The 14,576-nt window shown below is 49.5% G+C and overlaps 1 protein-coding gene across 8 annotated transcripts; it reads right to left on the bottom strand.

Moving 5' to 3' along the window:
* Positions 1 to 619: 619 nt before the first annotated feature.
* east (enhanced adult sensory threshold) lies at positions 620 to 14,281 on the bottom strand. 8 transcript variants are annotated; one of them, XM_086835450.1, is made up of 7 exons: positions 13,982 to 14,281; positions 7,859 to 11,672; positions 7,676 to 7,784; positions 6,339 to 6,572; positions 5,812 to 6,272; positions 5,581 to 5,747; positions 620 to 5,517 (listed from the first exon to the last, which is right to left on the bottom strand). In XM_086835450.1, the coding sequence occupies exons 2-7, from the start codon at positions 11,405 to 11,407 to the stop codon at positions 2,520 to 2,522; spliced, it is 7,518 nt and encodes a 2,505-aa protein (XP_086691576.1). In that variant the 5' UTR covers positions 11,408 to 11,672; positions 13,982 to 14,281; the 3' UTR covers positions 620 to 2,519. The 8 variants fall into 8 exon arrangements, with proteins under 8 accessions (XP_086691576.1, XP_020803810.2, XP_020803809.2 ...); XM_020948151.2 differs by having other exon boundaries at positions 5,581 to 5,750; XM_020948150.2 differs by having other exon boundaries at positions 7,646 to 7,784.
* Positions 14,282 to 14,576: the final 295 nt, after the last annotated feature.

The raw sequence follows: 14,576 nt of genomic DNA on the forward strand, positions 1-14,576 counted from the left end.
ACTTAAGAAAATTCAAATTTTGATCAATTTTTGAAAATTTTAATGATGTAACCCCTTTCCTTTTAAAAAAAAAAATTTTAAAAATTGCTTTTCCTCCAGAGATAGCTAGAAAGATTCTCCTGTTAATGCTGATCAAGAATATATACGGTTTATAGGGTCGGAAATAACTCCTTCACTTAGTTTAAAGCTTCTGACTAAAGTTATAATACCATTTTTTAATGGATATTAACTATATTTTTATGTGAACATTTTTCGACAAATCAAAATTTAAAAAAATCATAACTAGGCTAAAAATGCATTAATTTTAAATCGGAAAGCGTTGGTATGTTCATTTTTAGCAGTTTAATTAAACTGCATACTCTATTTAAAATTGAATTCTTGTCAGATTTTTTAAAATTTTAACGATGTAACCCCTTTCCTTTTTTCCAAAAATGGAAAATTTTTTTCTTTGCCAGAGCCAGTTAGAAGAATTCCCCTGTTAATGCTGATCAAGAATATATATGGTTTATAGGGTCGGAAATGACTTCTTCACTGCGTTTTAAGCTTCTGACTTAAATTATAATACCCTGCAAGGGTATAAAAAATCAAACCAATAAGGAATAAAACCACTTGACAAAGCTTTAGCTGGACAAATTGGGGAGTTTATTCATCAATTTCGTTGATTTTTCTTTTGCTTCTTGGAAAGGAAATTTCTTTTTTTGTTTTTTTAAATAATTGCATAAATAATCATAATTGTAATCGTAAGATGTGTGTGTTTTTCCGGGTTTCCAAGGATCTAACAGCTACAAGTAGTACTACATAGACACACTCGCATTCGCACACCAAACACACACACACACACACTCTCTCTCCCACCCATACACACTAGCAGGCACACACAATTTCCATTTTAAAGGGGTTTTGTTTTTAGGAGGTTCGATCAAATCAAGGCATCCATCGTTCCACGTTCATCACGGTCGCCAGCTCCTCTTTTGTTGCTGCTGCATCATCGTCTCTTGTGCTTCCTGCTGCTGTTTCCGCTTCCGCTTTCTTTTCTTTGCTTTTCCTCACTTTTCTTTACTTTCCTCTTTTTTGTTTTTTTTATAAATACATTTTCAATGTCCAACAACAACAATTGAATTCTCATATGTGTATAAATATATCTATGCTTAACGCTCTAATTTACAATTGTATTTCTCTCGCCTAACCTCCACTAAAATATCTATCATATATATATAGTATATAATATATATATACTATATCATCTCTATATATCTGCTGGGGGGTTTTCTAGTTTATTTGTTTGTTTTTTTCTGAGAAGAAAGCTTTTCAATATGTCGCACTCTCTACCGCCTTGTACGAATTTAAATAATGATCTCTTAGGGAGCTACGATTTCGAATTGGATTTCGAAATTCCTTTAGAATGGAACACAGAGGCCACCGGATGAGAGAGGCACCGAGAACACCGATCAATTTGATTGTTTCTGTGGTTTTTAAGGGTTGCTTTCACATTTCGCATATATATATATATATAATTTGTGTTTTCTTTTTTTTTTTTGTTGTAATTTTTGTTTTTAATATATATAATTTTTGTGTATATTTATATTCTATTCGGTTTCGTTTCTCCAATGTAAATATGTACAGTTTGAGAGTTAAATGTTAGGGTTTCTATATAATAATAATCATCTGTATGTCCTGTGACTGTGACTGTGGTATGTGTGTGTGTGTGTGTGTGTCTGTGAGTGTGTGTATAGATGCAGGATGCAGGAGATATATAAATGTTTATAAATTAAAGAGTCTACATATACAAATCGTAATCTAGGCGCAGGATTGGATTTCTAGCTGCTAGGTGTGTGATCCTGGCATCTCAGCTCAACTTTGTTTTTGGCCACAATTAATTTGTGCTGCTTTTATATATTTAAATTTAAAGTGTCGACCAGTGTGAATGGTGTGTGTATGGTATGGTATGGTATGGTATGGTATGGTGTGTGTGTCTCGTGTCGTGTCGTTTCTTACAAAACTATAAACCATTTTTAGCTCTAGCAATTTTGGTATCTATAATACACGAATCGCAAGTGAATATGCCCGTAAATCTAATAAAAAAATATATAGTATAATGATCTACAATAATAAAGTAGAGTATAATTGTGTATCGCTAACTCTAGCTATCCGTATCCGTATCCGTATCTGTATCCATATCCGTTTCCGCTTCCGCTTGCCCATTTAGTTTCTCTCACTTAAAGGATAATCGTATTCGCTGCCTCCTCTCTCTCTCTTTTATACACAAACAACGTTATGTAACCTTAGAAATTATCTTGATTCTCTCATCTGTCGTGGTTTGGTCATCGTCATCGTCGTCGTAGTCGTCGTCTATCACTTAGCCTACTTCAGCAGCCATCGAACAAACTATGGTCCTGCTATGGAGTTTTGAGATATCATCCATCGCCGCCATCGATGGGTCACCGTATGCCGTTTAGCTGCTGGTTAATCCTGCTGCTCCGTCTGGTGCCCACCATTGGTGGCCATTGCTTTCGCCGTCATCAGTCCTTGCCGGAAGTGCCACCGCCGCCCAATTCGCCCAAGGTGTTGCTGCCACTGCTACCGCCTCCTCCTCCTGCTCCTCCCTGGGGGATTACGGTGAGACTCTTGGGTATCTTCGACATGATGGCATTATCGATAAGCTTCTGCTGGTGCTGCTGTGAATGTTGCAATTGATGCAGCTTGATGGGGTAAAGGCCACCGCTGCCACTCTTGTGGATGTTGTTGCCCCCACCAGCTGCTCCTCCTCCTCCACCGCTGCTCGTCGCCGTGGCCGGTTTGGCCGTGAGATGTGGCAATTTGCTAGCGGAATTTCCGGCAGAGCCAACGCCGCCGCCGTTTCCATTTAGCAGATATTGATTGGGATCCGGAAAGTTCTTCCACAGCCAGGAATTGTTGCTATTGTCCAGCGGGGCCTGGCTGCCTATCTGCGGGTTGGTTAGCGGTGGCATCGGTTTTGGTGCAATCCTGGCCAGTCGTACTGGCGGTCTACTAGCTTCTCCACCTGTCGCTGCCACTCCTCCTGGCTGCAGGGTGGGCAAATGTTGTTGCTGGTGTTGTTGCTGCTGCTGCTGCCTCTGTTGCAATTGCTGGATCACTCCACGCGCCGCCAGATGCCGGGCCACCTTCACCATTCTGGAGAAGTTCGCCTCAGCTGAGGGATTACCTTGTTGCTGTTGTTGTTGTTGCTGCTGCTGTTGCTGCTGCTGCTGCTGCGTCTGAGCGTGCTGTTGATCGGACGGCTTCTGCTTGGCGTTGGCCTTCAGCATCTGATCTCGCAGGAGCTTCTCGCGGCGCAGAATGCACATGCGGTTGTAATCGAAGATGGAGATGAGGTATGGCTTGCCGCCGGACTGCACCTGCACCAGGGCGGGCAGTCGCCGACCGTCGGCGGTCTGGTAGAGGGCATGCGATTTATTTGGCACCTGATCCTCCAGCGGTATCAGCGTGGGCTTCCAGTTCTTGCTCTCGTGACGCTCCTGCGGCGTCAGTGTGTCCGGCAGCTTGACCACATTGGGTGGCGGTGTTGCTTCTGCTGTCGCACCAACTCCAACGGCACCACGGCCTCCGGCACTTGTCCCGGCACTCGTTCCAGCTCCAGCCACAGAGCCGCCCGGTATCCGTTGTGGCCTCCTGACTTTCACATGGTCCACCTGTGTCTGCAGGCGTGTCAGCTCCGACTGTATAGAATCGCTGTCATTCGCTGAATTCATTTGCTTCTTTAACTGCTTCAGGTCGAAGTAGACGGTCTTCAACCTATCCTGCCCCTGACAGTACATTGCATACGTCTTTCTGTCTTCTTCGCTCATAGCATTAAAGGTGGAGGAGGTCAGTGTGTTCGACAGCTTGGCCGCATTGGGTGGCGGCACGGCGCCTGCTCCTTCTCCGGTCGCAGCACCGGCCGGTATTCGTGGTAGTTGTAGCCTCTTGCCATGCAGATTGCCCAGCAGGCTGTTCGATGTGGAGGCTCCTGCAGCAGCTCCGCTCGTTCGACGCCGCTGCAAGCTGATCAGCTCAGGCGGCGAGCTGAGCAGCTGGGCCACACTGGATACCTTCTGGGAGGCAGCGCTAGCACCGCTTCCAGCATTCACTCCCTGCGAGGACAGCGGCACAATCTCCACGGCCGCCTTGTTCATGCCCAGGAGATTGGACTTGAGGATGCTGCGACTGTTGCCACCGACCAGCACCAGGGGCGGTGCATCCTTGGACTGGGCGGGCGCTGCTGCAGCTGCTGCTGCTGTGTTAACGGTAACGGTAGCCTTGGCTATCACTTCCTCCTCTGGCGGGGATGCAGCGGCTGACGAGCTAGAGCTGGAGCTAGAGGTCGTTGAGGATGTTGTGGCATTGCTCGAGGCCAGCAGGGACTTGTCCTTGGGCCGAGCTATAATCGTGACCGCATTGGAGCTAAGCTGCTTGGTCAACTTATCCACGGAGACTGCCCTAAGGCGATCCAGGGGCGTCACTGCCTCCGTTTCGCTATCCTCAAGACCTGTCGGTGCTGCACTTCCATCCTCGCCACCAGCTCCGTCCTCATCATCCTCATCGTCGTCGTTGAGTTCCACCAGCGGTATGACCGGATCCGTGGACAATGGCTGATCCGCTGAACTGGCCGCCGCTGCTGCAGCCGCGGCCGCGGCCGCCGAGGACGTTGCGTAGGGCGTGGTGAGTGCAGTGGCCAGGACACTGCCGCTAGTCGGTTGCGGTATCCCGCTACGCTTGCTGGAACTAGAGGCAGAGGCAGAGGCAGAGCTGGAGCCCGTTCCAGAGCTTGACATGTTGCCCAATCCACCGCAATGGCCATGATCGAAAGAGTTGAGACGCTGGCGCACTGTTTCCGTGTAAACGGTGGCATTAGATGAGGCATGGGCGGCCAGGACGAGATCCCCGTTGCGATAGTACTTCTCCAGTAGTATCAGGTGACGGAGAAAAGAGCTCTGGTTGCCATACGGCTTCTGCAGCTCCTCCCAGAGGCGCCGCGTCGGCTCGTCATACTGCAGGAAGGTCTGCACTCGCGTCCAGCCCTCGGGTGTGCGTTGGCTGCTGCTGCAACCGAACGGCACCTTGAACTGCACGCCCAGCTCCTCCTCGCCGTGAAAGAGTTCACGCATGGAGATATTTGGATTGCCGCGCAGTACATTTGAAATGTCTGCTCCAGATCCAGTTCCACTTCCACTTGCTCCTCCTCCTCCTCCTCCGCCGCTGCCAGCTGCCGCGTCTGCTGTCGCTAAGCCTGTCGTTGTTGCATCCCCTGTTCCCAGATTCTGCTGGAGGATGGCCTGCAGCTTGGACATCTGCTTACTGCTGTCTAACGGCGTCATTGAGGAGCTGCTCGAGTTTGAATCGGTGTGTCCGTCGTCGTCCACTACCATGGGTAACTCGGTATCCTCATGTCCGCCGGCTGGTCCTCCTCTTTCCGCTTCAGCGGCACTGGGTGCCTCCTCCTCGTCTGCCTCGGACACCTCATGACTGCCATCCTGCAGATTGTGCACTTTGAGGAGCCTGGCAAATTCAGGAAAATCTTTTATTTCTATTTCTATTCATGTTGATCAGGGCAAAGCTTACCTCTTCCTGTAGTTCTTGACAAACTCAGCCTTTTGGGATTTGGTGCTGTCCGGCGGCTTCATTAGCAGATTGGCAAAGTAGCGGCATAGCTTGCAGACGGCGGTGCCCATGCCCAGCTGCACTGGAATGCCCATCTCGGCCAGGGCCTTCTCCAGCCGATCCGTGTCCTGCTGAGAGCAATATAAACAGATTCAATATGTTGTAAGAGAGGCACGAAAAGGAGCACCGTACCGTGGTTATGTTGTACATATGGTTCCTGCCCAATCGCCGCTTGCAAAGGACGCAGCCGGAGAACTGGATAACCGTGTTGTAGTGCACCTCGCATAGCCAAACGTTCGAGGTGCCGGCGGGTATCTCCAGGTTAAGCTGGAACTTCTTCAAGCTCTTCCGTATGAATTTGCGTCGCAGCGAGTGTCCCGCTCCCTCGACACAATCCTTGACAGCGCAGGCACGATGCTGTCCACCTCCGCTCGTTCCTGCTCCTGTACCCGTTCCCATCGCATCACCCGCTCCTTCTGGAATGACACCGTGTTCGCCGGCAAAGTGTTTTTCCATCGCAGCATTGCCAACGCCCGTTTCCAGGTGACCCGGAGCCGAGAGACGCTTCTTGTAGGAGGGTGCATTGGCTCGACGATCCACATGCCGAAAGCAGGCATCGCACAGGCAGTTGTCCACCGTCAGCTTCTCCTCATCTGAAGGGTTAAATGGTTTTAGTTCCAATTCAATGCAGAGACTTGAAAGTGGGGGGAAATACGTACTGGCTAGAATCTTCTGCTGGCGCTCCACAGACTTGATCTGTCCCACATGGCAGGGTGTGTCGTAGAGTCCGAACTTGCCGCTGCAATAATAGCACTGATCCTCGCACAGCCTTCCCGGATGGAACTTGAACGATGAGGCCTTCTCCGGTATGAGGATCTTCTCCTTCTCGTCCTTCTTAACCATCTGATAGAAGCCATGCTCCGTCTGTCCCTGGCCCTCCGAATGCGATGAATCTGTAAGGGTTTAAGGTTAAAGCTATAGTCGCTGCAAAAGTCCGTTGATGAGTTTTGTCCGCTGGAAACGGGGAATGATATGTGGTGGGGATTTTTGGATGTAGGATGAAGGGGTGTGGGATGACGATGACGCTGACCATGACGGTGCCTTATGTACAGTGCTTGAGAGAATGACGGGTTTGTATATAACATCCCGAGAATGTATGATATGAAAGGGGAAATCAAACCAAACCATTTTGTCCCACAAACAAGAGCTACAGTTCGAAAATAAATAAAAGTTGTTGTTGACTTTAAGGAAAGAAATTAATATTCTGAAGAGGAAATGTTTATCTACGGATTTCAATATTTTAAGAATACTTGAAATACTAGATTTTTCAAATTTTGTGATTTTTTTCTTGAAAACTCAAAGCTTAAAAATCTCATAACTCCGTCAAAAATTCATTAATTTTAATTCGGAAAGATGTACTATGTTAGTTTTTAATAGATTAATAAATCTGCATACTCATTAAAAAATTTTTAAAAATTCAATTTTTTGCTAATTTTAACGATGTAACCCCTTTCCTTTTTTTCCAAAAATGGAAAATTTGTGAAAAATATTTTTTTCTGCCGAAGATGGCTAGAAAGATTCTCCTATTGTTGCTGATCAAGAATATATATGGTTTATAGGGTCGGAAATAACTCCTTCACTTGTAAAAATCATAATAACTTTGCTTTGGTTTGGTTTGACATTGAATCCCCGGGAGTGAGAACAGGCTCTGGTCTTAAGCTAGGGATGATAGGATATATCAATATATAGATATTGTAATATTTGACACAAAAGTCGATATATAAATCAATATTTCAACATTTCGACATATGTATGTGCTATAAATTGATATTCTGTTTGATAAATCAGACAATCGTAAAGCTTTTGTTTAGATAATATCGATATTTAAACATTAAATATGATATTTTGGAATATTTTGTATCGAAGTTCTCTTCCGATATATATATATACATCCCTAGCCTAGAGCCTGACCTAAGAATCTTTGAAGCGAGCGCTTAATTCTGAGCGAGATCTGATCTATACGCACTGTACTGGACCGCTGAGTGGCTGTGGTTACCGTGCGTGGAGGCTACCGCTGAGTGGTGGTTGTTAGTTGAACTGAAACGGTTATTGGTCTTGCGGCCGGGATTACCCGTTGTTACACTGGACTTGGTCGCACCTTCGTTCTGCAAATGGGAAAAGAAATGAATCTTCTTAGTGTCGGATAGTTGGAGGAGTTAAAGTCAAAAAAAAAACTCACCTCGTTCTGTATGGTGTAGTACGAGTCCTCGGCGTGGGCGCCATGCTGATCGGCGGATCGGTCGGCGGCACCATGACCACGAGCCCGACCTTTTTGGAATGTCATTTTGAGCGATTGGCGGCGTACGCCGGCCACTGCACCCGCTCCAGCTCCTGCTCCGGAGCCCAAAACGCCGCTTGATTTACGCGTGGCACTGCCCACCGAAGAGGAGGATGTAGATGAGGCGGAGGAGGAACCGCCGCCGCCACCATGGATGACGGTTCCTGTGGGTAGGCCACCGCTGCCGCCCATTCCGCCGTTACTGCTCCTATTTAGCTTGATCACTGTTTTGAGGGTGCCACTGGATTCAACATGGGTGGCACTACTGCCACCACTGGGTCCACCTCCTCCTCCCCTCGCTCCCTGCCGCTTGTGCTGCTGATGATGGTGAAGATGCTGATGACCATGCTGGTGGTAGTGTTGCTGCTGCTTCTGATGCAGCTGCGCCTGGCGCGTATGCGCCTCCTGGAGATCCTGGCGCCGCTGTTCCGCGGCCTGATGCGTCAACAGACCCAGGTTGTGCAGATGGATCTCCTGCTCCCGTCGCAGCTGCTGCTGCTGCTCGTCGACGATGCCGTCGAGTGACTCCTCCTCCTTTTTGCCGTTCGCCTTCTCATCCTTCTCAAGCTCCAGCTGCAGCGTCAGCTTGAAGGGCGGTAGATCCTGCTTCTGTTCGGTAGCCATCACCGTCAGTGGTTTCTCCTCCTCTTTGTCCTCCTCCTTGAGCGTCAGTGGTATGTCCACTACCACGAGACCTTCGGCGGCACCACCAATATCCGCATCTGCCGGCGAAGTGGACAAATTCTCCTTGTTCTCCTCGGGACAACAATCATCCGCGTCCGTGGCATCCGCACAGGCAAGGTGATCGGCCAATAGCTGTTCCGCCTGCTGCTTCATATCGATATAGGATTCATCCACCTCCATGGCCACCATTTCGTCCACGGGCGACGGATCGCTGCCATCGCTTTTAGCTTCAGCTAGAGTGACATCCGAGGCGGTGGCCACCTGCTGGCTTAGGGCATTGCCACTGGCGTCGAGGACACCCTCCTTGGCCAATTCCTCCATTATCTCGTTTTCGAAATCATCGTAGTCCTCAGGCTTTCGTTGTGTCTCCGGTTCCTCCTGATCTTCCAGCTGAACAAGCTTTTCCACCGATTCCTCAGCTGGTACTTCATCACCGTTGACTAAGAGGCCGCCGTTGCCTTCTTCTTCGTTTTCCAGGAGCACCTCATCGCCGCCACCTTCAGTGCTATCATCCAGACGAAGTTGCCCTGCTTTCAGCGAGGTATTCGAATGAGAGGAGACCTCCAGTTCACCTTCAATCTCTTCTTCCTGAGTAATCTCAGCAGTAACATCATCCGTGGTAGGTTCAGGCACAGCTTCATCCGCTTCCGCTTCCGTTTCCTGCGCTTTCTGTTCTACTGATTCCTCATTGCTGGACTTTTCCGCCTCCACTTCAGTTTTCGGCTGAGGGGATGGCAACTCAGCTGGCGTGGTCATAGCTACGTCTCCGTCACATGGAGCAGTTTCAACGTCCGTTTCCGCTTCCACAGCATTGCTGCTACTGCTGCTGCCGCTGACAGTCTGCACAATTTCGCCAAGCTCCGGATCCTTCTCGATGCCCAGGTTGTTCTCCAGAAACTCGGGTTTCTTATAAAACTTTCGAACGCTAACAGCGCTCACACCCTCGCTGATCATCTCCGGACTTAGCGATGGCGCCTTCCCCGCTGCTGCGGCTGGCTTTGATGGTGATGGGGATTCATTTGATGATGCTGCTGCAGCTGCTGATGATTCTGACGTTGGCGACTTCTTGACTTTCGTTTCCGACGCCGCCGTGGAGTCAGCTGGCTTGTTAATGCTGGTGTTGCTGGTACTCTCCGTGTCCACGGTGAGCGGCTCGATGCAGGAGGAGGAATGACCATTGGCCGAGGAAATCGAGGCAATTGAGGCAGCCGATGTGGAGGGTAGGCTCTCTGTTAGCAAACTCTCGTCAAAGTCCGGCGTCAGCTTCTCCTGCTTTATGTCAGCGGCGGCCAGCAGCAGGTCGTCCATGGACGAGGCCATGCTATCCTTGGAGTCCTCGTCCCCGGCGCCGCCCTGCGAGCTGGGTGCCAGCGAACTGGCCGAGGCAGTCTTCCGTGTGCTGGAGCCCACGCGTCGTCGTTTTGGTGGCGCCGGTTCCTGGGCCACAATACCCGGCGAACCGGCCTTGCTTAATCGCGTGGCTCGCGTGGTGGCCGCCGTTGGCGTTGCCGGCGATGTGGAGTTTCTGTTCTGCGGGCGACCCCGTCCTCGCCGGCCGGATGGGGCCGGTGCTGGTGCGGGTGTTGGGGTTGGTGTGACTGCTGGTGATGGTATAGAACCGACCTCGGTGGCGTCCATAGGCTCCTGCTTGATGGCTCCAGCCAGTACACCGGCTGCATCCTCATCTGCATCTCCTATGTCCTCTGTCTTGACCACAACCACCACTTTGCTGTACTTGGCAGAATTGCTGGCTTCCGGATCAACGACGGAATCAGCATCCTCGGATCGCTTCCGTTTCGTTGCTGGCACCACAGCAGCCACTGGCCTCTTACGACGTCCGCGGGCAGGCAGTTGCGGCGGTGGCTGCTCTGTTGCGGCGGAGGAGAAAACGCCTGAGGTGATGGCGCCAACTGTGGAGGATTGACGACGGTTGCGAGTGATGCGGGTGTTGTTTGCCTGTTCCTGAGCATGCGATTTTCGTGTGACACGGTTGCATGTGGTGGGCGTCACTGGCTCCTTCTCCTTTTCCTTCTCTTTCTCCTTCTCCTTCTCCTCCTTTTCCTTATCCTTGTCTTTTATGTCTTTGTGGTCTTTTTCGTCCGTGGCTGGCTTGGACTCGTGGGATTCGCTGCCCTCGGCGAGTGGCTCCTCTTTGAGTGGCAGCTCTGCTGTCGCCTCCTCGGACTTGACTTCTTTGGCTTCTTTCAGATCCTTGATAGACTTGCGTCCGCGTATGACGGGTGCCAGCGAACGCTCCACAGAGCTCTTCGTCTGGCCTCCCTGTGTTGATGACTCCTCGCCGTCCAATGTCGCACCTGCTGCATCGCTGCCGCTGACCTCACGACGCGAGGTCGTGGGAGAGCTGAGTAGCAGTAGGGGCGACGAGTGCCGGGTGATGCGCACGCTCTTGATTGCCACACCATCACTGGTGGGCGTTAGAGTGGGCGTGGGCGTGCGTCTGGTTGTTGTGGTGCTACTGATGGTGGCTGTGAGGGTCTTGGGTGCCGGGGAGGATTCCTTGGCATCCTTGGTATCCTTGGCATCCTGATCTTTGTTCACTTCAGCATCACCTGTCGCTGCTGCCTCCACATGCGTTGGAGTGGGCGACGATGATGACTTGGCGCTTGGGCTGATGGCTACCTCTTCGCCGACGCCCGTTGAGGACTCCTCGCTGCTGGCCGGATTCTCCACGCTGGCATTGTCCTCCAGGGTGGCCGTGGCAGTGGCAGCACCACCAGCACCACCGCCTGGCTTCCGGCTGGACATCCTCGAGAGGCCCTGGGCAGCTGCTGCCGACGTTGCTGCTCCTATGATGGCCGCCGCTGCTGCACCGTTGCCGTCGCCTCCACGTACTGCTCCTGCTGCTGCTGCTGCCGCTGCTGGTGGTGGTGCTGCTGCTGCTTCTGCTGCTTCTGCTCCTCCTCCTGCAGTTGCTTCTTATCCTCCTCCTCTGTGCGATCCGATGCTGATTGTTTCCAGTTTGTGTCGCAGTGATTTGGTCCCATTGGTTGACTGTGATGTCGAGGATTACCTGAAAAGAGTAAATCGGACTCACATTACTAATCCGCCGTGTGGTTCTTGGGAACAAACTTTAACACACACAGAGTGGGAGAGAGAGAGGAAAACAGACTAGACAGAGAGAGAGAGAGCCAGAGGGAGAGGGAAAAATCACTCAATCTGGAAGTAGGTCGTCGTCGCAGTTCTCTACTCGCCGTGTTTCACATTCTTGGCCTATTTTCATAGCTTAACCCTACTCTAAACACTGAATAAACAATCCAAGAGACTTCCAGAGACACCTCTCTGACCAAGAATTCCGAGGTGTCAAAAGTGTGTAATCCTGTCACTATATATTTTAATAGAAAATAGGGAAATTTATAGGAGAGCATGAATGTTTATAAAATGAATTTAAATGCATTCTCAATTAGAAAAAAAGTATTTACACATAAACTTTAATGTTTTTGTTTTCTATACTCTATTTTGCTTGATAAAAAAAACTTTGGTATGATAAATACAAAATATTTTATAGGAATTGGAATACAATAAGTTTCGGAATGAAGTTAAATAAATATTAAAACCTCAAACTAGGTATTCAAGGACACATTTTTGGATAACTTAATATCCTTAATTACACAAACACAAACACTTGTTCATTTCCAAGGACCTTAAGGAATATTCAGTTAAGAAGTCCGATGGGCCAACGTTTTTCAAACACAAAACCAAACCAAATCCGATGATAACTTAAATACCGATTACTTTTATGGCCCTGGCTTTTGGCTTTCACCTGGCTCAAACCCAAATCCAGCCGCACTAATCCCCGGCGATCAGGACTCGCAGCCAAACTTCGACTAGAACATTAAACATTAAACATGCTTTTGCGGTTTACCAGCCAGCCATCCAGTCAGTCAGTCGCTGCTCCTCTTTCTCTCTCCGCCGGCGCTGCTTCTACCAATTCTAAAAAAACAAGTTTTGGCAGCAGCAGCTGGGAGCTGATGCGAGAATGCGAGGAAAGCGAAACGGAGCAAGCGGTGCGGTGCGGTGTGGAGTGGAGTGGGTCAGGCGAAGAAGCGAAGAGAAGCTGAAGAATTGATGGGCACACGTTGAATAATCCTCAAATTGGTTAAGTATCCTGTTTCGGCTTCTGCTTCGGCTTTTCGCTGCTCTTCCATCTTCTGCTTCTTCTTCTTGTTTTTGCCTTGATGATCCCAGTGGATTCTGACAGGCGCCATTTTAGTGTGACCAGCCAGCAGGCAGGCAGGCAGGAAGGAAGGGAAGGGAGAGAGAGAGAGTGCAGCGGAAAGAGGGAGGCAGGCAACACACACGCACTTTGAGCGATTGAGGAAGAGGGGGTGAGAAAGAGAGAGCGACCTTCGAATGGGATTTGATTTCGCCTTTGGAATTGAATTGCAGTTTGCACCGGCGGAAAACCCAGGCATGCACACACTCACGCACATCCATAGCCGCTGCCGCCGCCGCCGCTGCTGCTGCCACCACCCTCCATGGCAAAAAGCGAAACACCACTGACAACGAGCGATGGCAACAAAACAGACGAATAAAGGAAGTAAAAGCGAATCGCAAATAACAAAATGAAGACCCGAGCAATATCGATGTGTGTATACGCTGTGAAGTAGAACCCACACAAACACAAAAACACACGGCACAGTGTGCAAAAACGCTGCGATTGTAAACACTGAGCGAAGCGGCCGAGGAAGCGGCAACGGCGGTGACAGCGAACGACTGAAGGAAGTGAGGGGCCGCAGCAGAAACGGAAACTGGCCGCACAATTTTCACAAAGCGGAAAAGTTGTCAAAGAATTGGCAGAGTTGCCAACATCGCTTCTCGGTCTCTCTTTCCTCTCTTGCACACGGACAAACTCACACACTTACGCACAAGCACACCAACACATATCAAGGTTCGGTTCGGCAAAAAAAAAAAAAGAAAAGAAAAACCGTGGAAACCGTTCCGTCTTCGGGGCAGTTGCAATCAAACTGGGGCTTAGGGGAAGCACAGGGCTGTTCGGTCTGGGGAGTAGGGCGGCGGAAAAGCCAGAACAGTGGGGCAAACACAAACACGAACAAATTTTGGGTGGCGTTGAAGTTTTGGGCTTATGAATTTTACGCTTTTCTTTCCGTTTTCTTTCGCATGACGCGCGAAGCGAACAGCACAGCACAGCCCCAGCACTCACTTGTCTTTCGCTCTTTCGTGTTTTACTTTTGGGCTTCTTTTCGCATTTGAGAGGAACGAGCACGAAACGAGAGACACGAGAGGCACGAGAGAACACGAGCGAAGCGAACGGCGAACAGACGCAACACACAACGAAAGCAACGCGAATACCTTACTTACTTAATTCTCTTTCGGCTCAGTTGTCCATTTGCGAATTTTCCGCATTCATTTTCATTTGCATTTTCGGTTTTGTTTGCTTTTGCATCCTGCGATCCGACTGACTTGACTCGGCGGCTCAATTGCAGTGCCGCAGCTCCCCGCTCACACAACCGAACGAACGAATCAACGAACGAACCAACTGCGCCCAGTCAGGAGCAGGAGGACAAACAAAAAAAAATAATAATAATAAAATAAAATGCAGAACCCGAACGCAGAGTTGTGAACGCGAACACGGTGCGAAGCGAAATAACGAGCTAAAATGGAGAGCAAGAGAGCGACGCTGCTCTGCCGCTGCTACTACTCGTCCCCGCTGCCCGACGGCGAAAACACGTATTCGCCGCATTCGCCCCGGTGCGGTGTTACCCTTTGTTATCCGATATTCTGCACTATCGCGGCCAGTTGGCAGCAGCCCTGGGCAGCTCTGTCCAAAGGATTTCAGTATTTTTTTAATTATGGGGTCCTAATTAAAAGAATAATATTCTCAATTATTATGGGAAATAAGTTTGCGACTAATAAGATTGAATTTAACTTAGTTTTATACGATTTTTTAACCGTT

This window comes from Drosophila serrata, unplaced genomic scaffold (assembly GCF_035046125.1).
Source record: "Drosophila serrata isolate PLE 108 unplaced genomic scaffold, ASM3504612v1 contig_276, whole genome shotgun sequence".
Taxonomy (NCBI): domain Eukaryota; kingdom Metazoa; phylum Arthropoda; class Insecta; order Diptera; family Drosophilidae; genus Drosophila; species Drosophila serrata.